Source organism: Epargyreus clarus, unplaced genomic scaffold (genome assembly GCF_041222505.1).
Source record: "Epargyreus clarus isolate Ecla_fem2 unplaced genomic scaffold, WU_Ecla_fem_2.2 ptg000005l, whole genome shotgun sequence".
NCBI lineage: Eukaryota > Metazoa > Arthropoda > Insecta > Lepidoptera > Hesperiidae > Epargyreus > Epargyreus clarus.
In genome coordinates this window covers 15982024-16005642 of record NW_027332213.1, presented here as the reverse complement: position 1 = coordinate 16005642, position 23619 = coordinate 15982024, and the positions used below count along the sequence as shown (strand labels likewise).

The 23619-nt window shown below is 39.7% G+C and overlaps 3 protein-coding genes and 1 non-coding gene across 9 annotated transcripts; 3 read left to right on the top strand and 1 right to left on the bottom strand.

The window, feature by feature from the left end:
* The first annotated feature begins 1456 nt into the window (after window positions 1-1456).
* sqd (RNA-binding protein squid) lies at window positions 1457-7123 on the top strand. 6 transcript variants are annotated; one of them, XM_073073360.1, is made up of 8 exons: window positions 1457-1691; window positions 2705-2745; window positions 2928-3202; window positions 3399-3530; window positions 3750-4017; window positions 5336-5398; window positions 6182-6300; window positions 6505-7123. In XM_073073360.1, exons 1-7 carry the CDS (start codon window positions 1564-1566, stop codon window positions 6259-6261), a joined length of 987 nt encoding a protein of 328 aa, XP_072929461.1. In that variant the 5' UTR covers window positions 1457-1563; the 3' UTR covers window positions 6262-6300; window positions 6505-7123. The 6 variants fall into 6 exon arrangements, with proteins under 6 accessions (XP_072929461.1, XP_072929460.1, XP_072929463.1 ...); XM_073073359.1 differs by having other exon boundaries at window positions 6182-6305; XM_073073362.1 differs by lacking the exon at window positions 5336-5398 and having other exon boundaries at window positions 1458-1691.
* Window positions 2791-2861, top strand: LOC140742442 (small nucleolar RNA snR61/Z1/Z11). The gene has a single exon (XR_012102283.1). It is a non-coding gene; the product is annotated as a small nucleolar RNA snR61/Z1/Z11 (small nucleolar RNA).
* A 1992-nt stretch (window positions 7124-9115) lies between the features above and the next one.
* LOC140742423 (uncharacterized) lies at window positions 9116-10535 on the top strand. Its single transcript, XM_073073366.1, has 2 exons — window positions 9116-9311; window positions 10212-10535. The coding sequence occupies exons 1-2, from the start codon at window positions 9232-9234 to the stop codon at window positions 10459-10461; spliced, it is 330 nt and encodes a 109-aa protein (XP_072929467.1). The 5' UTR covers window positions 9116-9231; the 3' UTR covers window positions 10462-10535.
* Window positions 10536-10676: 141 nt separating this feature from the next.
* LOC140742421 (uncharacterized) lies at window positions 10677-21654 on the bottom strand. The gene is made up of 14 exons (XM_073073358.1): window positions 21488-21654; window positions 20833-20956; window positions 20069-20215; window positions 17918-18093; window positions 17142-17336; window positions 16208-16423; window positions 15381-15561; window positions 14636-14843; window positions 13949-14093; window positions 13671-13793; window positions 13101-13249; window positions 12487-12727; window positions 11487-11633; window positions 10677-10804 (listed from the first exon to the last, which is right to left on the bottom strand). The coding sequence occupies exons 1-14, from the start codon at window positions 21497-21499 to the stop codon at window positions 10736-10738; spliced, it is 2133 nt and encodes a 710-aa protein (XP_072929459.1). The 5' UTR covers window positions 21500-21654; the 3' UTR covers window positions 10677-10735.
* Between the last annotated feature and the right edge of the window lie 1965 nt (window positions 21655-23619).

Sequence of the window (23619 nt, the reverse complement as noted above, 5' to 3'; positions counted from 1 at the left end):
AAGTATTTTACCTAATTATTATACTCATACTAAAAGTTACCATTTACTCCAATTTATGAAAGGACGCTGAAGATTGATGAAAACTCAAATCTTCACAGCAGATACTCAGTTATTTGTTAAATTATTGTGTAAGCGTCATCAATTTGCTTCTATTCTAAAGCAAGACACAAATTTGACCCACGTGGTCGACATCATATGCCTCAAAAAACGTATTCTTACCTGCTCACTGATCAGAATAAAGGATCATCTGTAAATTGCTTATGCTCATTTTGCTTTAGATTTAGTCATTTAGGTAGGTACTATCTAAGATTTTATTCAATTTCGTTTAGTATTATGTTTATGGGCTGATTTTTAAGTTAGATGGTTAAGTTAACGTTATTAAGATATTGGGTGTGGATGTATTAGGGATTTCAACAAATTAAGTTTCAACCATTATGGTTTCAACAGACGCGTTTGGGACATACTTATATACAATTACAGAAAAAAAGAGTTACATTTTAATACTGATGTCCATAAAACTAAGTACATTCCTGCTTTGTGTAATTAAATTTTTAGATGTGATAAATCTATTCAGAGGCGTCATGAGGGGTTATATCAAATTTGTTTTAATTATTAAATAGGTATATTACATGTATATCTTGCAGAAAACTCGATCGATCAGTCAAGTATATTTTTTGTTTTAAGGGGAAGAATTTACGATTTTAAGGTGCATAAAGCGGATTCTTTAGTTATTCTTCTTCTACAAAAAAAATACTACACTTTTTTATTTTTATTATTTAAGTCATATTTAGGTAGATAAAATAATGTTGAGTTTTACTATTAATTCTCTCTGTATGTTATGCAAGAGATAATGCCTATGCAAGAGAGCTTGCCTTACAGTTTGTTAGGCTCATCTCTATTAATTTACAAATAATGTCGTAACGATAATGAATATATAACAAATATAAAAATCTTAAAAACATAATTGTTATTGTCTTCTAGCGGCCGTTTCCACTTTACGTTCAAAAATAATTATGTAAAACAATGTAAAAATAAATATTTACTAAGAAAGAAACAATTCACTTTACATTTACTTTCATAATGTCGCGTTAGAATAAATTATTTGAAAATAAATACTCTCTAATGTTTAATTGCCTTTCTGCTAAATATATAACTAAAGCTGCATCTGAATTGTGAACTATAGCGTAATAATAATTTCTAAACCGACATTCAATTCAACGAAATGGCGGTATTTTCTATTTTTATGTTGGTAGTAGTATTGATTCACCCCGGATATATCTATCTCGTTTTGTCTCGTTCAATAGATAAGCTGTCCTTGTTTACAGCCAAATAAGTGCCATTGACCTCTTGTTGACTCTCGCCTGCTATTGGATGATTTGGTAGTGGGGATATGAATGCTTGCAAAAAAGCGCGTCGCTTTGCTTTGTACCAACATACCGGACTATTTCGCGCCGACTCATCACACGCTTCCTTTCATCATTCTTCTGCATTTGGCGTTCAGTGTTGAAGGTCGCGTGTGGACCTTAGTTTTTAGTTTTGTTAATTTTAGCCTAAATATAAGTCATGGCCAATAACGACAATTTTGCACAAGATGTTACGGATAGTCAAGTTAACGGAAACGCAGAGAATGGAGGCGGCGATGGTCAGCAGGAACATAACAGTGCCGAGGCTCCAGGGCGCGATGACGACAGGTAAAGTTGTTTTTCCGATTATAAATGGTACCAAACGTTTTCTACTTTAATTACTGTTAAAAGTAGCTTGTTATTTCATACGTGACATATTTAGTAGCTTGATAAAGTTGCTTCTACAGTTAGATCCAAGCCTCCGCCGCAAGCCGCGCAATGGCGGCGGCGATCCGGCATTTTCATTATCGGCATTCTAATCTATTTTAATCCTCGGAGTCTTTTCAAAATTTAACTTTTTAGCGTTTCCAGTGGGTTCTTCGCGATTAAAATTTAGTTCTCAGTGTTATAGTTTTAATTCCACAGTTCATTCCAGGTTACATTTACATAAATTCGATCCGTTAGCCGCATGAAGTAAAATGGCGTCATTTAGCGCGTCTCTTTTGCAATGCGACCGGCGCGGTCCCGTTATCGATTTTCACATCGGCTTGTTTTTTACTCGTTGAGTGGTTCGAATGTTACGGTGGGAGCGGGCGAGCCACCGTCCCGTTAGCAGTTATCGATCTCGAGTATGTAGTTGCAAGATTTTAAATCGGTGGTAGTGCGTAGTAGGGTGTCCCGTCAGTTTGGAGCGCTACTAACGCCCTGTCTCTCTGCAGGTGTGAGCCTGCGCCGCCGCCGCAGCCGCCGCCGAGGACGCCATGGTATATATCCGCTGGGCTCACACTAAAGTAAAAAAGGACCAAACTGACAGATTGTCTCGGCCACTTAACTTTGGGCCCTCGTTCACACTTGCCAATTTCAAATCTTGCGATATCACTGTAACATTCTTGTTTCACTTCTCGTTGTCTTGATAATGTAAAATTTTGCAATTTACTTTTGTAACTTACAGGTTCTCATTTGTTTTGCTGCAGTGCTTGGAGTTTGATTTGAACAAAAAAGTAGCTGTAAAGTACTGATAACAAGTACTGCATAGTTTTAATGTTAAATTAATTGTAATTTTTAAGTCAAACTGATTCTGATTCGAGACAAGTGTGTCTTTATTTATAATACATGTTAACATTTGTGCTGTATATTTACAGAAAACTATTTGTTGGAGGTCTGAGCTGGGAGACAACAGACAGTAAGTATTAAATATTAAATAGCTTATATATTAAATACCTTTGACTCAATATGATGACCTTTTCAGTTCTGCTTCTGAATAGTTTTTGAAGATAGCCATACCCACTTTTCTGAAGATTCATATTAAATTAAGCTTATATTTTAATTATTCAGGGGGATGCTAATTAAATCATTATTTTGCAGAGGAATTACGTGATCACTTCAGTGCATATGGAGAAATAGAGAGCATAAATGTGAAAACTGACCCAAACACTGGCCGGTCACGAGGATTTGCATTCATCGTGTTCAATGCACCGGACTCCATCGATAAGGTTATGGCAGCGGGCGAACACACCATCAACAATAAGAAAGTTGATCCAAAGAAAGCTAAAGCTAGACATGGCAAGATATTTGTTGGTGGCCTCAGCAGTGAAATCTCAGATGATGAAATCAAAAGATTCTTTGGGAATTTCGGCACGGTAAGATTAAAAAAAAAATTAATATTTCCTTATAATAATGTGAATTATATAATATGATGACAACTCCGGTTTTGGTGAGATAATATAATTTCTTGAATTTTTGTGAAGAGGAATCCGGGCCACTGAATTTTAATTATGCATTACATATTTCAAATTTGTTTACATATTGTGCTTATATTATTATTTTTTATTTCAGATTATTGATGTCGAAATGCCTTTTGACAAAACCAAGAACCAAAGAAAAGGCTTTTGCTTCATTACATTTGAGTCTGAACAAGTGGTGAATGAACTACTTAAGACTCCTAAACAGAGTATTGGAGGAAAGGATGTAAGATATATTTGATATATTAATATTTTAATTTTAAATCACTAATTAATTAATTAGAGTACAGAGTTTCAATATTCATATTTAGTTAGCCCTTCTTAACAAGAGACTTACTTTAAGCCTGAAGTCCTAGTTTTCAAAATTGTTCTTTGTTGTTGATCTTAAAACAATGGTTACTCTGTTTTTGTTTTTCATTGATAACAATGTTTTGATAAATTGCAGGTGGACGTGAAGAGGGCGACTCCGAAGCCCGACGGGCCCGGCGGCATGGGCGGGCGCGGCGGGCGCGGGGGGCGGGGCGCGCGCGGCGGTCGCGGCGGCCGCGGCGGCTACGGCGGTCAGGGCGCCTGGGGCAACCAGGGCTACGGCGGCTATGGCTACGGGCAGGGCGGCTACGGGGGCGGTTACGACGGCTACGGATACGGGGGCTACGGTGGATACGACTACGGCGGATACGGCGGTTACGATTACTCCGCTTATCCCAATTACGGTAAACGCGGCAAGCAGCACTACTGAGCTAGCTCGCGCTGGCTGCTCACCAACACATTACCTCGACTGATGTTACCTGATCCTTAGGATGTAAACGTAGAGTAAGGCGGTGGCCGGCCGCCCGGCCGCCGCGCTAGGTTAGCGTAGCGGGGCGACCTTCCGTCCTTGAGATGCCTATTTACCTTGTAACTGATGTATATCTATGTTGCGAAGAAATCGACATCACGTGTACCTTAGGTGTATGAGTTAGTGCGTAGAAAATATTTATTTTTCTATAATAACTACGTATTTACATTAAATATTCTATCGAGATAATGTGTAGTGAATGTTGTCGAGGAGACAGTATATATTCTGATTAAAACCATCGGGTCGGTCTAATCTGTTTGCGTAATTAGAAGTAATCATTTCATATATCTAACTTGTTTCCAAATTATCATTTTAATTTGCACCATTGTTTTATCCACTAATTTGCATCGCTGCTGCCAGTCGCCATCGTATCTGTTAGCGGAAGTAGCAGGTGCTCTCACAGCTACAGATCACTCTTTATCATTGTGTCACTGGGTACTATTATCTGTACATATATGTTACCTGCCTTACGTTTTTATAAGTGTTTATTTGTAATACCACTTTTGACATATGTAGCAATGTAGCTAGAGAGTTTTGTTCTGGCATTTTTTTTACATTATGACACTCTTGCCACATGCTACATCTGGGTAATTGGGGTAATATATGGAGAGACATTGTGAAAGTGATAAAGATATGATGAAGCTTTTGAATAAAGCACTGTTACAAAAATCTCAATGTGTTTCCATATATAACCCTAGTCCGATCCCTAACTTCCACCGTCTGCTATCATGCTTCATTGACTACTGATTCAATTATTGGTTTTAAACTAACAATGCATGCACTACATATGGGTATTCTACAACATCACCACGGGATGTAAATATAGCCATCTCACTATTCTTTGTGGAGTCTAGAGTTGGAATTCAAATGAGGTGCAATTAGTCAACTTTTACTTTAAATGATATACATTATGTATATATTAATTATGAGGGCACATTAAGTCTGATGTATCTATGCTACAATCATAACACACTAGTCAAATTTATAACTTTTTTACAGCAGTTTTATTGTAATTATATAAATATATAAATAAGTTAATCAAAAGGGCTATTAAATAATAAAGATTCGATGTAGACTTGTGAAGAAAGCCAATAGCAATATGATAGTGTAGGGGCCACGCCTTGTTAGGTTGCGAGGAGTCAAGGCTAGACTAAGAAGTGAGCCCGCACTAAACTGGCTTATTGTTCGGGCAGACTACGGCGGGTACGGAGGGTACGAGGGCGGCTACGGCGCGCGCACGGCTCCTCGCGGTAAAGGTACTGCCGTCCTCTCCCGCCACCACCCATTGTTGCGTACTCGCCCTGCATGTCACTAACGGATCACTAGCCCTAGTCATCTAGAACTAATTATGAGCCCTAGAATTTCCCGTGCATGAGTTCATGTCGCGGTCCATTAATTTCAAGTAGTCTTCATTTAAAGTATTTTCATATAATCATAGTTACTTCACCATCATTTATTTTCGCACATCACCTTTATGTATTGTTAGGAATAGTTTCATATCAAGTTTATGCTATTTTATTTCTTTTTGTACAAGTATATATTTTTTAATTTCATCATACAACTTATTATAGAGGAAATGAGCAGATCTGTTTTAACGATTTCTATCATTCACTTGTAATGTAGTGCACCAGTCTCATGAAGTTCATTATAATTATATTTTCTCTGACGATATTTCATCGACAACACGGTTTTTTTTTAGAGAATTTCAAATATTTCTTGGGATAGAAATTAAATTTACTATCTATATCGAAAGTATTGGCCACGTTTAGTAGTTTTCAAGATTAGCCGATAGACAAACTGACAGACGTATATAGCAGATGGAAGGAACAGACACCGAAATTTTATTTGTGTACACTATAATGTAGTAGCGGTATAATAGTATGGTTAAAAAAATACTTGTATGCAAACAAAGTGAGATGAGACTATAATTATATGAAACGGAAGCAATTCATGGTAGTGCTTGTAGTGGATTGTATTACAACCAGTCTGTGATTGTGGCGCTCTGGATATAGAAGTTAGATTGTTGAATGTGTCGACAGCCGGGTACCAGGGCGGCAAGCAGCGCGGCGGCGGCGGCGGCGGCGGTGGCCGCACCAACCAGAGGCACCAGCCCTACTAGACTCCTCCAGTACCTGCCGATAGTCATCTCAGTCCAATAGTAAGGTCAGTTCAGTAATTACGCTACTCGGGTCGCTGTTGTTTCTCCGACACTATCTAATCTTGTACAATAACAAGTGAGTCAATCACTTGAAATAACTCTGATTATTATTAATTTCTGATAAGATTGCTACAAACCGGAATCATGCTCTTCCATGAATTTTGTAGATAAGAGTTGCTGTTTAATCTGACGTGTTTGTTTCAGGTTAAGTCACCGGTCATGCGCGTCCCCCGCGCCTGTGTCCCGCCGCGCTGGGGGCGCGTCATTCCATTCCACATTAATTTAAGAAAGTAATCTTGTTAAGAAGATTTTTAAGGATAAAAGTACGTCGTATGCGACGTGGCAGCGTCCGAGCGGCCGTTACATAATTTTATTATAATATAGTATGGATTATAGATTTCACTGAGTATTATTGCCGATTAGATTCAATTTTGACATTAATAGTATCGAAATCTTCTTACCTTTTGAACTGAATTCTTAGAGTTATAATTATTATACAGAGCTTAAAATAGGTTTATAAAGTGTCCCTGTGTCGGCGAGCCGTCGCCGAGCCGTGTGTGCGTGGTGTGTGTTTGTAGCGAGCGCGAGCGAGTGTGTGCCGCCGCCCTCCACTCTCAACTTGATTGTTCTGGATCTCATCGCAGAAATGTTGTAGATTTGTATTTTTTAATTTGGTAATCAAACAAATCAATCATGTATTTTATAAAACTAGCTGTTTCTTCCAATGAGTAGGGATGAAATTAGATTAAGTGATCGGACATGAACAAACCTCTGGAGATATACCAAGTTGTGTATGTCTTAATAAACAAATATGTAAATAAAATGGTCGTTTTTTGTGTGTTTATTCACCATAAAAGTAGGAACCCGAGTCGAACCTACTTCAGGGTCCATATGAAACAAAGTTGATTGCAAGGTTTTCAAATAATAATATAGGTACACTATAAAATTTAAACAGTAATCACTACTTTCCCACTATTATTTATTAACGAAATGATTAACACCTGCGAGTAATAATCGATATTGACAACTTCGGCTACCGGAGTTCGAACGAAGTTTTCTAGACAACTTTGAACTTGTGCTAAAATTGTTGTAAGATGGTATGTATTATATTGAATCTAATCTAAAAGTTATTAGTTTATTACTATAGTATGTAGTGTCTACAGCAAGGATTAAATAGCATATAATATTTTTACTCTACTGTTAAGGGAAATCACCCTCTGAATTTTATTTTCCTGCGACTTTTCATGATGCCAAACGATAGAATTTAAATCTGCAAAACTATCTTTAATGTAGGGGGTAAGCAGCTACAACCTTCCTCAAGGGAAGACTCCTTTGCCTGATCCTGATCGTATGTCTACCTATGTCTTAAAATGTGTTGACGGATTTTTAGTGCTTTTTTGGACGGAATTCTAATTGACGTTATTTTATTGAAAATATAATTAATCCTTGTTATAAAGCTATATTTCTTGAGTGTATCACAATAAAAGAAACATTTGGAGGAAGATGATGTATTTTAATAAATACATAACAATGACGATTATGACAATTGGCTTCCCGCCAAAACTCAATTTCTCCCGCCGCACCGCGCCTCACCGCACCACATTAAAAATCATTCTGCCACAATATATACAATCAAGAGTAAAAAAGATAAAATCATAAATAAAATAAACCATCTTAAATTGCCGTGTTCCATGGTTCCCAAAACGCTGGCGGCGTTTCCTTGTCGAACGTCAAGGCTTAGCCTCTGAGAAAAGTACCCGCCAGCTTTTTGGTCACCGGAAGCAGTTACAAGCTTGGTCGACATATCTGACATGATTTTTTTCATGTCAGATGACCATGGACCCATTGTCTCTATTGCAAGCGCCGCAAACAAATAATAATATTTACGGCGCTTGAGAGTGGGCATAGTCGGCTGCGGCCCCCGCACACACAGATGTATTGCTTACGTGCGATAGGGCCAAGGTGTCTACGCACGTCGCGTCCCATACCAGGGGTCGTCCGAGACTCCATGGAACTTGAGTGCCTGGAGGTTCTAACGTCGCAGGTATAGAGACGGTAGCAAGTGCCCGACGAATCAAACTGTTCAAGAGTCCCGTGACGATACAACCTGCCGGCACTCCTGGTACAGGGCAAGCCATGCCGACCCAACGTGTCCACCTCCTAACCCCACACGGACAAAAATGAGGCTCGTAAATCCTGGCACCGAGCCGGAGACCTATGGAAATACGCAAAGTTATAGGATCCAGCACGGTGCCAATATTGTTGGACGGGAGTGCGTGTAACCAATGCCCTGAATCGCTTTGGGCAACAGCTAATAACCGGGCGCTGACGGATTTTAGCATATCGAGGTGTCGTTAATTTTGTCTAAATCTGTCTTAACTAGGCTATATTTCAAGATGTTTTAAAAATATGGTTCCATGAAACTTGTCAATTAATTAATGAGCCCGTTATGTAATGTTACTAATTAAATTATGTTATTTCTATAAAATGGTTGGAATATTACATTGACGTCAAGCTAACTAGCTAACTTAACTATCTTGATTAAGAGGCAACAATGCAACTTTTGTGCACTCCACTGCTAGATATATTATAGGTAATATCCGTATTTCTTTTACCAAAAAAATGTTATAGGTATTTATATTTTATAAATATACTAATATTCAGCCTATCAATATAACTTCCTGGTAATGCTCTCATAGGCTGTACTTAAGAAGGCAGGTACTTTACTGAATAGATAAAATAAACGGTATAGGGAAAATATGGCACTTCATATAACAACATAAATAGTTTATTGTGAAGTGGGTTTAAGTATCATCTGATTTAATATTAATAATTGAATAATATTCACTCTGAAAGAGTTCACCCCTGTGAACACACGTAGCTGCGAATTAATATTTCTTTTATCCTTTGGGGAAACTCGTCAGGTCAAGAATGCGTGTATTCATGGTAATATTAGTTGTGACGGGGCTTGCAAGCAGTGTCGTCGAGGGTAGACAAATTCAAGATCATGCGTAAGTAAATATTACACTTATTATAAAGGAAATTAAAAAGTTTGTCTATTCGTAAATCCAGTCCGGTATAATTTTAATAGACAATTGGTATTAGTATAATAATGCAGCCCAATAAAGTTATTTTGACGAGCTCCTAGATATGCGTAAAGATCTGATTGCTACTGGCCTTCAACCCTAAGATATTTTTAGTTCAGTTTCATACTTTTTTATAATATAGGACTAGCAGACGAGCATGCAGTCCATCTGATGGTAAGTGGCTACTTCTGCCCATGGACATCTGTACTCAACTTCAGATAGGATTAGATATTCCTACCTCAGGTCGGCCACAGAAGCCACAGATGCGCCGCAACTCTTGAGGACTAAGCTGGAACGCCTCGGAAAAGTATACGGAAACACAGCAGCGCCTAGCACTGCTGTTATTAGGCAGAAATAGGTGTGGCGGTGGTGCCGCCGGAGTGGAACCACAAAGTGTTCTTCCACCTTCAACTCTTACTTCGATCTCAAGAGATTTACTATTTTGTTGTCGGATCTCGCACACAATACGAAGCTTGTATGTGTCGATATATCGTAAGCGTCTGTCTCTCCTATGCTGTTTGTGTTACCATAACTAGGGATGGGAACAAATAATCGATTTTTGTAATAATCGATTATTTTTATGTAGGCATTATTCGGTTTTATTAAATCGAATACGTGGTAGGTAATGCATAGCACACTAGATGTCGTAACCATAATAAGATTTTTTTATTTTGCCGTTCGACCGTTACGTCGGCCAATTTAGATTTCAGTTTCAGAAATCTATTACTTCTAAAATAAACGATTAATAACTGGTTTATGTAAAAATAGAAAAATCGATTATTACTTCGATTTTTTCTTGTCCAACCCTAACCACAATAACTATAGGTGGAGAGAGCAGGACATCCCGGAGCGCTGCGCGGCGCTGTCGGTGACGCCGGTGTCGTGCGCGCGGCCCGCGCCGCACAGCCTGCTGCCGCACCCCGACGACTGCCAGCTGTTCTACTACTGCGTGGACGGCGCCGCGGAGCCCGTCTGCCGGCAGTGCCCCGCGCAGCTGCACTTCAACCCGCACCTGCTCGTCTGCGATAACCCCGAAGTCGCCGGCTGCGTTGCCCGCGTACCCATCATCCCCTAGTCTACTTCACCATTAGCTGTTGCCGTTTCTTACCGAGATTTCTTATTTTGCCTACTGATAATGGAATAAACTTGTTTGTAGCAAAAATGTATTTGTTTTTTTTAATATTGCCTTTAAAATTATTTGTTTTAATAATATTAGAAGATAATAATATAAGAGGGATAGTGGGTGTTGTGTGTGGGTTTTGGATAGGATAATAGATAAAAAGCAAGCAATAAGGTACTCGACAAAACTTTTATTACGATCCAGGATGTACTGTTGTTCCTTGTTTCTGTCAGCAGGGCTGTCCTCTGGCTGTGGCGTGTAACAAGTCTAGTGCGTTGCACAAAGCTCGATAGTTCACCTGTACATACAATCGGGTTTTTAAAAGTTGAAATTTGTAACGAGTACTAAGTATTTAGTATCTACCTATGTAATCTAATTATGAGCAAGTTGTCATTTTCGTTTATGAACGTTGTAGTAAACTCCCAAATCTAAAAATTAAGAACGCTTCATATTTGTGTTTTATTAGAACACAGTAGAATAAGGCTAGAATAAGCTCTTATAGACACACAGTAGAAGAAGCTATTATATTGTAATAATTTATAAAGAAAGGTAATAATTTTAATTGTAAATTAGTGAAATCAAGTTGTGGATTGCTAAGTCATTATAGGGGTTTGTGGCTGCGTGTGGATTTGATCCGCACTCTGTATGTTGCATTTTTTCTTTTTTATAATATAGTAGTAGCAGACGAGCTTGTAGTTCACCTGATGGTAAGTGGCTACTGTCGCCCATGGACATCTGTAATCAACCCCAGATAGGGTTAGATATTTTTACCTAAGGTCGGCCACAGATGCGCCGCTACCCCTGAGGACTGAGCTGGAACACCTCGGAAACCATTTTCGTTACTTTACTTGCATCATATGGGTTCATAAACGCTTTTCCAGTCATGTATGGCACACGCACGCGGGTTGGGAGGAGACTGCAGTTATGTAGACTCCTGTGACAGGCCCTAACTCCAGGAGAGCTAGAGCAATCCAATGTACCTCGTCTCGACAGCCGCGCGGGAAGCCGAAGCACTTGTATATCAGCTGTCGCTCGCGCGGCGACAGCACCGCGAGCAGGCCGCGCGCGCCCAGCGCCCGCTCCGCCGCCGCCGCGCTCACCGAGCCGCACCGCGCCCCGTCCGCGTCCTGCACCACACACATACACATTTATTCTCATTTACCCACACGTAAGGAACGATGTGGTGGCGCGAGACCTCATGGTTTCGATCGTAGGGGAGTTTGTGAGGGCGTTGTCGGTGCGAATGTTCGCTGAAGCAGACGACGGCCCGCACTCCCACCTGACGGGCATCGCGCCGCTACACGCTCGTCCTCCTGACGGGCGCCCGCTCCCTAGGAAGCTCTTGGGCTCGGATCCCGTGACCATGAAGGGGAGTCCCTCAACCCACTCGGGGTAGCGCGAATACCCCTCCCCTAGCATTTATTCTGAATTTTCGCCGAACATAACACCGGGGGCAGTCGATCCCTTGAGAATTGCCCGGGTAAAGAGGGACACCTCGAGGCTCGTACACCCCACTCCTGGAAGCGCAGAGGCCGCTTATTTACCCACTTACTATATGTCTGCGCTCAGAAGGTCCAGATTAAAAGTATTAAAAAATAGAAAAAAGTATAATAATTAGTGAGTAAAATTGAATTGAATAAATAAATTAAAAAACAAATGCGCAAACCGCTTTTAGTAATTTTAATACAAATAGGTATTAAAACTGGTCTCCAAGGCTGTTATTGTTTATGTTACGGATGCATTTAACAATTTATAAATGAGCAAAGCAATAGTCAAAAGTTTAGTAAGTAAGTACTTGACTTGGGATATAAAACAATAAAGGGCATCGCGTCGTCAGGGTGAGATGTGTTCCCCGTGGTGATGCCAAATACATAATAGAAATAGTGTTAAGACATCTTTTGAATCTTTAGGGAAGGCCCTAGTTGCCCCTTTTGTCCCCCTTGGTGATATCCTTAAAAATGTTATGATTAGACAACTCGCCTTAAACACCTCCAGTATATTAGAGAGCTGGTCGGGGTAGTGCGCGAGCTTGGCCAGCGCGGCGGACACGACGGCGCGCTCCTCGTAGTTGAGGAAGTTGCGCGGCGAGTCCGCGGTGGGCGCGTGGGGCACCGGCGCTAGCAGCGGCGCGCGCTCCAGCGCCGATGACGTCAGCGCCTCGCCCACCGTCGCGCAGAACCGCTCGTACTCCACGTAGCGGCGACGGCCCGCCGCGCAGAACCTACACACAAGTTACATGACACAAACATAAGTAGATGATATTGACGTATTATACTCATAAGTATTGACACCCTAACATATTAGCATGGATACACACGCATACATTTATTATTATTATATTTTTGATTTTGCTTTGTAGGTAGACAGATGCGTTGTCACTCATGACTAATTAATCGTCTCGTATGTAAGTCAGCCGGCATCCTCGGATAATAAGCATAGCAGTGGCAGAATATTACGTAGAACAATGGCAAAAGAAATACTTCAATCACAACTTGTACATATGAAAGATGTTTAGAAAACTTCACTAGCATGATTCAGAATACTAGCGCCATCTAACGCCTAGTTGCACAAAGTGACAAGGCGGCGCTACGTACACCTCGCAGAGCGTGTCCATCTCGAGCGGCGCGAGCGCGAGGCCGGCGGCGGCGAGGCCGCGGTAGAAGTCCGCGCGCGGGATCACCAGCTCGCGGCGCGGGTCGAACTGTTGCAGGAACTCGCGCGGACGGACGCCCTCGCGTACCATCTGTGACACCGCGTACCATGTGTGAATGAGTGACTTTAATTTATTGAGGAGTGGATGACGCCTTTTAAGTTTAGTTTTAAATTTGATAAAATATATTGCTGACTGATTCTGATTTATATTTCCTATTTGGAGACTTAATAGTCTTCATTTTGATTTGCATGGTTTGATATGCATGTGGGTATGTGCCGAGTATCGAAGCAGCGTTGTAGTTAGAGTTACATTTTTGGCATGATTTAAATTTTGCGCGTTTGAATTATTTTCTGCAAAGATAATTTTTTGTCGCCAACTTTGAATTTATACCAAGTTAGTAATTAATACCTGGCAGCTGCGGTCAATTTCTCTAGCTACGACGCTGTGTATGTAGTGTGTGTGTGTGTGTCTGTGTGTGTGTATGTAGTGCGTGTACACTGTACGTGCGTACCTTCCCCTTGATCTTGGCCAGTATCTGCACGATGTCGGTGTGGTGCGCGGCGGCGGCGGGCGGCGGGCGGCGCGGCGCCGCGCGCGACGACACGTGCGCGCTCTCCGCCGGCTGCTCCTCCAGCTGTGCAACGACAACAACGCTCAAACAACATTGCAAGTGGGTTTTGATTTGAAATTATAGTTTAAAAACTAAAATACACGCTGAAATCGCACTAAAATCGTTAATGCTAATTCCTGACGATCCTGATAAGGAGAATAGGAACTGGCAACACTAACGTCTCTGAGCAGCGCGAAGTAGTTGAAGCCGCAGCTGTCGAGGTAGCGGTCCTCGAGCGCGCGCAGCTGCGGCGCGGCCAGCAGCACGCCGGCCCGCGCCAGCGCGCGACGCACCTCCGCGCGCGACACGTGCCCGTTGTTGTGTCTGCGGACGACAAAACACTGTACACCCTGGTCTACTGCCGGGCCAGGTGATCACGCTGTCGTTGACAGTACTAGGTCGAAGCTCGTATATACGCAAGATGTTGAGAAAACTTTTATAGCGTGATTCAAAAATACGTGGCGCTTCTTTCCAAAACTCGTCAAGCTATAGCGCAAGTAATATTTTTAAATTTCTCTTGTGAAGTTTTTCAAAAATTTGAAATTCCGCCCAAAACTGAACAAGCTCAGATCTGAGGCTATTAGACAGACACGATTAATTCGTATGGTAGAGAATTAAAGTAATAGTTATTGCTAAAAATCTATTAACTAACGAGCTAGTTAAGGAAATCATGTAAAATTTGTTTTTAACTTTTTTTGTACCATTTAATATTGGAAATTGTATTTTTTCGTTTATGCGCATTTATAAGACAAATATTGTGATGATGATAGGATATTGTGAATTGTTCGTTTCCTACATAAATAAATACACGGCAAATGGTGTACACTTATTATTCTTTTATTTATTAATATATCAAGTGTACTCACTGATCATGATCACCGAACGCGGGTCGCAAGTCAATAGCCCGCTCGCGGCAGGCGGCGCGCAGGCGCAGCAGCGCGGCGGCGGCGGCGTCGAGGTCCGCGACAAGCCCGCGCTCGTCCGCCGCGCCGCGCGCCGGCAGCGCCGCCACCGCGCCCGCCGCCGCGCCCGCCACGGCTGACGGATGCTTCTCCAGCTCCTTCAGCGTGAACACTGACGAGAGAATGCGACACTTAAGACTTAGCGTTATAATGCTTTGAGTGTAGATTACAACTATTGAATGTAACAGTTATATTAAAGGATTACTTAATCTAATGTTCAGTATGAAAATGTATCAACAATTATAAAGTATAAATAAAAAAATCATTAAGAATATTTCTTACAACATAGTCTTTTTTCTATGCTTTTTTTTCTTACTTTAGGAATAATATAAAGATTGTTCATTTTTACTTTCCAGTATTTGATCCTTATAACGGTTAACATGGCGTGGGCGCAATAATACATGTGTGCTTTTTCTTCGAAATTAACTAATTCTATTTCTGGATAGAGGAACTGTTTATTAAATTAATTATCTGATGATAATTATTTCCAACTATTTTAGGTCAACTGTGTAACTAAGTGTGTGTAATACTTTTCTTACTTTTATAAATATGATCTGCTATACAACACAAATTTACTAATCCGTTCTTCTAACAATCTTCCCATACTACTCCTTCGATACGTTGTCACTCCTTAAGCCAGCAAGCTCACCCTGGTCGCAGTCGTCCTCGAAGGTCCGCCAGCAGACGCGCTCGGGGTCGTTGGGGTCGGTGTAGTGGCGCGCCACGCACAGCGCCTCGCGCGGCGCCAGCACCGCGCCGAGCCCCATCGCGTCCAGCGCGCGCCGGAACTGCTGCGGCGACACGCGACCGCTGTTCAGCGGGTCGTAGTCCTGGGGACGGTGGACAAACATCAGGAGGAATACAGAGACAAAGTGTTAAAGACTGCTTGGGATCCTGGTGACAAACATCAGGAGAAATACAGAGAAAACCTGTTGAAAACTGCTTGGGAATTTTTTGAGAAGAGATAAACGGAGAGAGATTGAACAAAGTTTTTGTTTACGAGAGGTGTAAGGAGAAAAAAAGAGTTGAATTAAGTCATTACTAGATACATTTTAGAAAAAGAAAAATACTTGAACAAAATTTAAATAAGAAAGTTTGGGAAAATAATAGCAAATTGAAACCTTCAATCAATGATCGAAGATTGGAACGAAGTCTTTTTATGATCACTAGGGGAAAACCGTCTTAATGAAGTTTTTGCTAGATAAGTTTTACGATGAGACAAACGGTAGAAGGTTTTGGTATGAAGCAGTCGAATGAAGTACGAAGTCGAATTTTAGTACAAAAGTTTTAAGGAAATAAAGACAGTTGAACGCAATCCTTTTCAAGAACATCTAGCCTAACCTGGTTAGAATATTTATGAAAAGCAACCGTGCTCCATGTTGAATACAAGTTTCAACATTCAGAAAACTTCGATAGCGTGATTCAAGATATCTGGCGCACCATCTGCACGGACGTCAACACACATCCACCACTTACCCTGAAGAACTCAGACGGTCGCACCCGGCGCTGCATGACAAACTCCTGCACCCGCAGCATGAGGTCGAGCAGCGCGCGCGGCGGCGGCGGCGGCTGCAGCGCGGGGTGGAACACGTCCGCGCCGCCCAGCGCCGCCGCCGGCCGCCCCGCCGCGATCTCCGGACGCACCAGCTTCGGCAGGCTCGTGTCGATCACCGCGCTAGGGTTCTGGTACGCCTGGAATCGACACGTTTAACACATATATTAGTAAAGATTACTCACTCCTAACAAGAAATGTCACCATTTGAAATTGTCACTGTCATCTATTTTCGTGTTTGAAAAATATTAAAAAAAATGTAGTTTTTAAATCATTTACGAACGAAACGATATTTCTCCACACTTTTTCTTCGATTTTGTGTTTTTGCTCCCCATAACGGCATTGTTCCGCGTAAATTACACCATGACAGCCATTAAATGGCTGACAAAATTGTCAGCCGTTTGAGTCATTTAATGGCTTCCTTCAATTACAAGGTAATAAATATAAATTCTTCCTATAAAACGAATTAAATACCGGGTACATCATCAGAATCGTTTCGAGATTAATTAACAACAAACAACGAGAATGTTTTGTTTGAGTAATTGGGTATATAAATGAATATTATCATATCGCATTATTATCAAATATCAGCGCAATTGGTTAGTTGGAGTAAAAAAAACACTGCATAAGAAAAAGTTCGTAAAATTAAAATACGGCTAAAAATGTTTGTTGCATTGAACAAAACTAGACTGTAAACATTAGACGGTAAAAGCTGCACGATATCAAAATGTTATGTTCAAATATAGAATTAGCATATCAGCATGCAGTCCACCTGATTACTTGTTATAAAAGAAGCAACAATTTAAAAAATAACACTAGTGTAAAATTTAATGCTATGTTATCATTTGCCCCACTCACCGGCCCTAATCCCTGAATGCCCTCCTTCTTGACAGCCTCCACAGCTTTGAGGAAGTCCACGTAGTCCAGCGTGTACGAGTCCTTGATGAAGCGCCGCACCAGCAGGTTGAAGTCCTCGGGGGAGACGATGATGCCGATGAAGTGCAGGATGCGGGCGAAGTGCGCGAATGTTATGCGACCGTCATTCTTTGCTACCTGGAATATGGAAAATGCTTTTCAAAACTTTGGATCTTTCAAGAAAAATAAAATGTATAATGCCTCGGTGTTAGACCGATTTAATTATTTTTATATGTTTGTTTACGTCTTTGTATGATTTAAGATTTTTATTAATAATTATCGATGAATATGTAGGTAGATTAAAAAAACACACATTGCATTAAAAGAAGCGCATAATCTACAGGAAAATACTGGCATCTTGCATACGATGTATCTAAAAAGTAACATTTAAAAATTACTTTTGAATTGATATGAACTATTTAAGGTACCTTTTACTTTGTGTCACGCATTACGAGCAAGCACATAGAATTTGCTGACTCATCATTTACCTCATGCTCCATATCATTCATAGTTCACGATTCTTTTAAAAAGTTAATGTGCAATCGATATCAATCAAGTGGTACCTATACGCATTATTAAAACATCATTATTAATTAAAGATCACGTTTTGTATAGAATATAATTCAATTACAAAATATTACTTAGGCATTTCTTAAAAACATCGCTACAAATATACGCGTACAAGCCCGCTAACTCTAATTTTAAAGAAAAAATCAAACCAATTCATAGTCCTGAAAGTAGGGTTTGAGCGGTATGTTCCTCTCTGCGATGGTGGCGAGCAGGCAGCAGAGCCGGCGCAGCTGCCACTCGTCCAGCGTGTGGCACGCGGGCTCGGGCGGCGGCGGACACGCCTCCAGCAGGCACTCCGCTGATGTCTTGTCGCGACCGCCCGCGTCTGGTAAACGTGGTTTTCGATCGTATTTCTGGCCGTGAAAAGTCAAATGCGCAAGTATTGGGTATAGCTTAAAACAACCCAAACTTGGACTGACTTTGACTCTGTATATTACAGAAGTAGCACACGAACATGAGAATTGTTAATGGTCATAGATATACGATTAAAGTTCCAGCTGAGATCGGATTAAGCCAAAGTGGTTGTACTTCTGGTTTACCACACGCTAGACACTGCTGATGTGCCAGAGCTCAATAAGGAACGATTGTATCAGTTTTTATTTATTTCACAGACTGAGTACATTTCTGGATACTAGAATGCTCTTTTTAAATAGTTTTAGATTTGTCTATTAACTATTACTGCAATGTTAGACCTACTGCTTCCCTAATCACCGTATAGGCCGCCGTGAGGCCCCGGCGTTGTAGAATAGGGCCTCCCCCACTCTTCCCGTGGGTGCCGTAAGAGCCGGCTGAGGGAATCTGTGCTGACCATCCATGCACATTATATATGTATCTTATTTTATTGTATTTATAAATATTTATATCTTATTTTATTTCATTTGTTCCTGTTGTGCATAAAGTGCATTGATCTAGACATGTCCCATCGTACCGTATCAAATCGCGATGCGATGGGGCATGATCTCTTAATTCTTTTCTAGAGATCATGCACAGTCCGTACTGATTATATTTTTTTATAGTATTTATTTCTTCTATTTTATATGTTGGGTTGTGTAATCACTGCAGTTTATTCACCTACCAAAATACACAGCCTAAATATCACAATTTACATTTATTCATTAATTTATTTTATATTATCGTGGTCCCGTGTCGCGTTTGAAGCCAATGTGAATCAAAGTGCTTCTTTGAAGTGAATCAAAGAACAATAATTGTGAAATGTACCCTTAAGACAAACCAATTCATACTAATAAAAAAAAATCAACGTATAGGTAGCTTCTATAAACATAAAAAATAATTTAACTCCATTTAGCAATCGCCCTTCAGTCGAAAGCAGTCGAATTAGAATACTCAATAGTCTTAGTGTTAATTTATGTAAGACAAATATAAAATAAAGTGAAAATCCTAATGCGCCTTATAATCATACGTCAGGCAAAATACTTGAATCATTCATTGTTATTTTCATCTCATTCCTACTGAAGTGTTCGATATTTCTCGATGCAGCGCGTTTTCCGATGCTGAAGGGGCGTTATGTAGAGTTGACCCTCGCAAGTGTTTTGAGTGGAAATCATGCAGACTTTGCTTTTGGGATATTTGTAAAATATATAAAACAGAAATTAAACAATATTTTTATATTCGTTTATTTCAGACCAATTATTAGAAAACAATTATTGGAGTTTTTCCGGTGTAAAACTGTGGGAGTTGGAATTTTTCTTTATTGACTTCCATAGCAGTGAGAATTTTCATCTACAATTTCATTCACAATTTAGTAATTTAGTATTGATGCGTACTTATGACATTTTATACAAAGAAATGCTACTTAACCGAAAAATCTAATAGAAATGATTTGACATCATTTTGTAACGATGATTTTAGAGAAATGATGGTGACGTAACGTACTAGTAATAGTGCACGTTGCACGGTCATTTTAATATTATAACGTAGATAGTTTGAAATTAATATAGTATTCGAATAATCTGGAAATGTTAATTTCTCTTATAGCATTTAGAGTACGTATCAAGAGTTACAAGATTTGGCTTTAACGTGTAGTTCCAGAGTAGCTCTGCTCCTCCCGAGTAGCTGATACCAAATAATAAACTTAAGGTAGGAGAAGACTTATCTAGAGTTAACGCGTATTATTTAAAATTCACTCTATCGAAATTTGTCAATTTCTTTATTTACTTATTGACAATTTTGGTTATTGAATAAAACAATAGAACAGTAGTGTTGTATTTGGAATAAGTAACCTTTAACACCGCCTTTAGTCGCCGCTTTAACAGATGTACAGTCTGGTGGTAACAACTCACCTTCGCCGTGTATGATCTGGCAGAGCTGGTGGTAGAGCACGCGGCCGTCCTGCGCGCGGAAGTAGTCCGCCAGCTGCGCGATCTCCGCGTCCGACAGCCCCACCACCGAGCGCAAGGGGCCCGCTAGCACCGACACGAACTTTGACTCTGCGACAATAGACGATGGCTGGTTCATGGGTGGTGGTAGATAGGTGGCTTGAAATTCAGCTTGTCATGCTGAGGTCCGAGATTTAAAACCGAGACACACTTTTGTTTTTTTTAATTGTGGTCGTATTAACTAACGAAATGAAAATGGGAAGCCTTTGTAAGAAACCTTACGTGCTAATTATACGCTTTATTTTGTAATGAAATGTTCTCAAAAGTATATCAAGTCTACTAATAAGTGGGATCAACATCAAATATCGCTAAAACTAATTCTACAGAAACACGAATGCGAAAAAAAACAGGAATGTTATGATAATTATCCCGATTATTGATTATCGATTAAAATTCCGTATTTATACATTTAAAAAGACCCAATTTTGCACTCCCAAATTGTACAGAAAATCGCAAAATTCCCTTCAGCGATAATTTTTTTGTCGTTAAGACGTATCAAATTCGTAATTTCTAGGCACAAACTCTGTTAAATTACCAACACTGCTACCAATTCACACTGGCTCACGTGTTGAACTACAGTCTAAAATACTTCTAATTCCGAGAGGAAATACTAGTGAGGCAATGAATCAATGATTGGCAATGCTGATGAGGTTGGATTGGAGTCATACCGGAGATGAGTGAGTTGCCGTCGGGGTCGAGCGGGCGGTACCAGTCCCACAGGTTGAGCCCCACGCGGAACGCCGCCGCGCGGATTTTGTTGCACGTCTTCCACACATCCGCCAGACGTACTATCTGGATGACAAATAAAAAAATAAAAGATAATGCTTTCTATACTCATCTGCACAAGAATTTCTTCTGCGTAGTGACGTGGACACACAAATACAAGAACCCTAAAACCCAGACCCAGAAAATAAATTACAATTTTTTATTTACAGATATCGTGATTGGCCGGAGATGGAACCCGAAACCCACTTCGTGTACGATCAGTATAGTTATCGCTTCGCCATGCGGGTAATGATGGTTTAATGACACAAAGTTAATAAGAATCGAGCTTTTCGGCAATTCATTCTGTAAAGTTCGAACTTAAGAGCTTACAAGTAAATGATGAATACAGTAATAAAATCCGAAGATGATAAAAATAAACATTTAATAGTTATGGAGACGGTCAGCATAATCCTTGTTAGTAATTCTATTTATTTAATACTCCATTAAAAAACAAATTTATTAAGCTTAAATTATTTTTGCTTTGCATATTTTTAATTTACTCAGGTTCGTTGATTGCCTTTCGACTTTTCATAACTAAAAATGTATGATTGAACTAACCGTGTCATGCATGTTAATTGATTATTTGGTGAGTGCTTCTCGGGAAAATTCTACCAAAAACACCTTTGTATTTTTTAATAATTACTCTTGGAATTTTGAGAGAATTCTTAAAAATTCGTGCGTACTAAATACTAAATGACAATGAATTTGACAGATAAATGAAAGATATTGCAACAATTGCGGCCTATTTGAAAATGGAACGAACTCCAACTCGTTTGGTTTATCCAAACTGCACAATGCACATGTTATGTTTCAATTTATTTCATATAATTTATTATTAATTAATATTTATAAATTGAATAAAAAAAATACGGAATAAAATTACGTTCAACAATTTTAAATTTGCGTCTTTCAAGAGAATTTAAAAATTGATTGCTAGCTCTATAATTATTTAGGATTGTCTTAGTTTTTTTTTTTACTTTATTTTATAATTAAGTCACACCTCAAGAGTGTTATGATAAGCGTTCCATAAATCCATTAGGTGCGAAATTCTATATCATTTTATTCCATCTCGATCAGATGTTATTAAATGAAAATGAGTAACTTAATCGGGTCCATCATAGATCGTTTTTTCATAATATTTAAGTAGCAAACGTGCTTAAATGCGTGACAAACTACTATACAACCGGTTCTACCTCAAGTCAATCACAGATGAATTGCCACTCTTGAGGAGTACTATGGTCGCACGGACGAACATCCTCCCATCAAAACGCAGAATTGCTTTTCGATAGAAATAGGTGTAGCGGTGCACGTCCGCGGTCGAACCACATTGGCTCTACCACATTGCAAATGGATTGCTATTAAGAGTAATGGCGTCCATTATACTACATCTGTAGCAAGATCATACGAAGCTTGTAATTCTAATTTATGCGATAGGCTGCTGTACATTTCTACAAATCAAGAATCATCAGACTACTAGATCAGTTAAAAAGATTCGAAATTCAAACACGACTTATATGAAACGAAACTCTTCGCTCTTAGTATAAAGTCTAGATTTACGTGTTACTAGGACTGGTATCTTTTGGCTTAGTTTATGCAGGGCTTGTTGCAGCCCTTCAGAATTAACGAACCACGTCGCCACGAACGTGTTTATGAGGAAGCCACTTGCAGTTTTATATGGTGTGCGTGTATTTCTTTCGCTAATTCTATTTGATAATGATTAGGGTCACAACACGTTTTTCCGATCTATGTTATATTGAAGCTTCCCGTGTTGTGTATTTGGTATGTTTTGGAACTCCGTAGCTGTATCCGAAACTATTGGATAATCCCAAACCGATATACCTAATATTTTTAATAAATCATTAATCATATCATATAATAATAAAAGTTCATAACCATAACATCCCTACTGTGTATTCATGGTTTCCATGACGTAGAATATAAGTGTAAGCCTGGAACATGGGATATATCTTCTACATATGAGGCGCCCAACTTAGTCCTCAGACTCCTCAGAAGTGGTAACGTGTGGGTGATAGTCTTTAGGTAAAACCCTTGATTTATATGGAGTTAATTACAAATGTTCATGGATGGCCGTGACCTATTACTATTAGGTGAACTGCGTGCTATTTCAGTCTCATAAAAAGTACACCTGGATGATTGAAAAAAGACATAAGAGTACAATGTTGATCTAAATTAAGTTCATGCACTTCCAAAGTAATCAGTAGCAAGGTTCTGGAACAGCGACTCATCTGATTTTTCACATAGATGTAGATTGTTTTTCCATTTTATATTTTGGTCTTTTGGTCATGATAGTCACGATGTGTGGGTATGTGGCGTATTACAAATGAGCTCGCAACGTATGGCTTGCGGTACATTATTAATCATCGGGCGGATTAGATATAGTTACTCGTAGGAAGAAAAAAGTATGAAAGCAATAATTATATTATGCCATTTATAAGCGCCACAAATAAAAGTACCTAAAGTGAAATTAGTACAACTATAAACTAGATTCTGCAATGAAAAACGTATAACTAGTAGTAATTGAAAATGTACCAAGTGCCAACAAAAGGTTAATTGGTTCTAAAAGGTTACCATTGAAGAATATAATATTATTATAGGCCAGAGTGATGTATACGAATTGGTGGCTTCAGGGTCTCCTTGGTGGGTAATGGTCTTTGGACCCTGAGACTATT

Bases quoted from the DNA above. Each gene is read 5' to 3' on its own strand.
- sqd (XM_073073360.1), top strand. From the start codon at position 1,564: ATGGCCAATAACGACAATTTTGCACAAGATGTTACGGATAGTCAAGTT. The intron at 3,203-3,398 runs GTAAGATTAAAA...TTTTTATTTCAG, and splicing joins TCTTTGGGAATTTCGGCACG to ATTATTGATGTCGAAATGCC. The intron at 5,399-6,181 runs GTACTGCCGTCC...ATGTGTCGACAG, and splicing joins CACGGCTCCTCGCGGTAAAG to CCGGGTACCAGGGCGGCAAG.
- LOC140742421 (XM_073073358.1), bottom strand. The intron at 14,844-15,380 runs GTGAGCTTGCTG...TTCTCTCGTCAG, and splicing joins CGAGGACGACTGCGACCAGG to TGTTCACGCTGAAGGAGCTG. The intron at 11,634-12,486 runs GCGAGTTGTCTA...TGTGTGGTGCAG, and splicing joins ATATACTGGAGGTGTTTAAG to GACGCGGACGGGGCGCGGTG.
- LOC140742423 (XM_073073366.1), top strand. From the start codon at position 9,232: ATGCGTGTATTCATGGTAATATTAGTTGTGACGGGGCTTGCAAGCAGT. The intron at 9,312-10,211 runs GTAAGTAAATAT...CAATAACTATAG, and splicing joins AGACAAATTCAAGATCATGC to GTGGAGAGAGCAGGACATCC.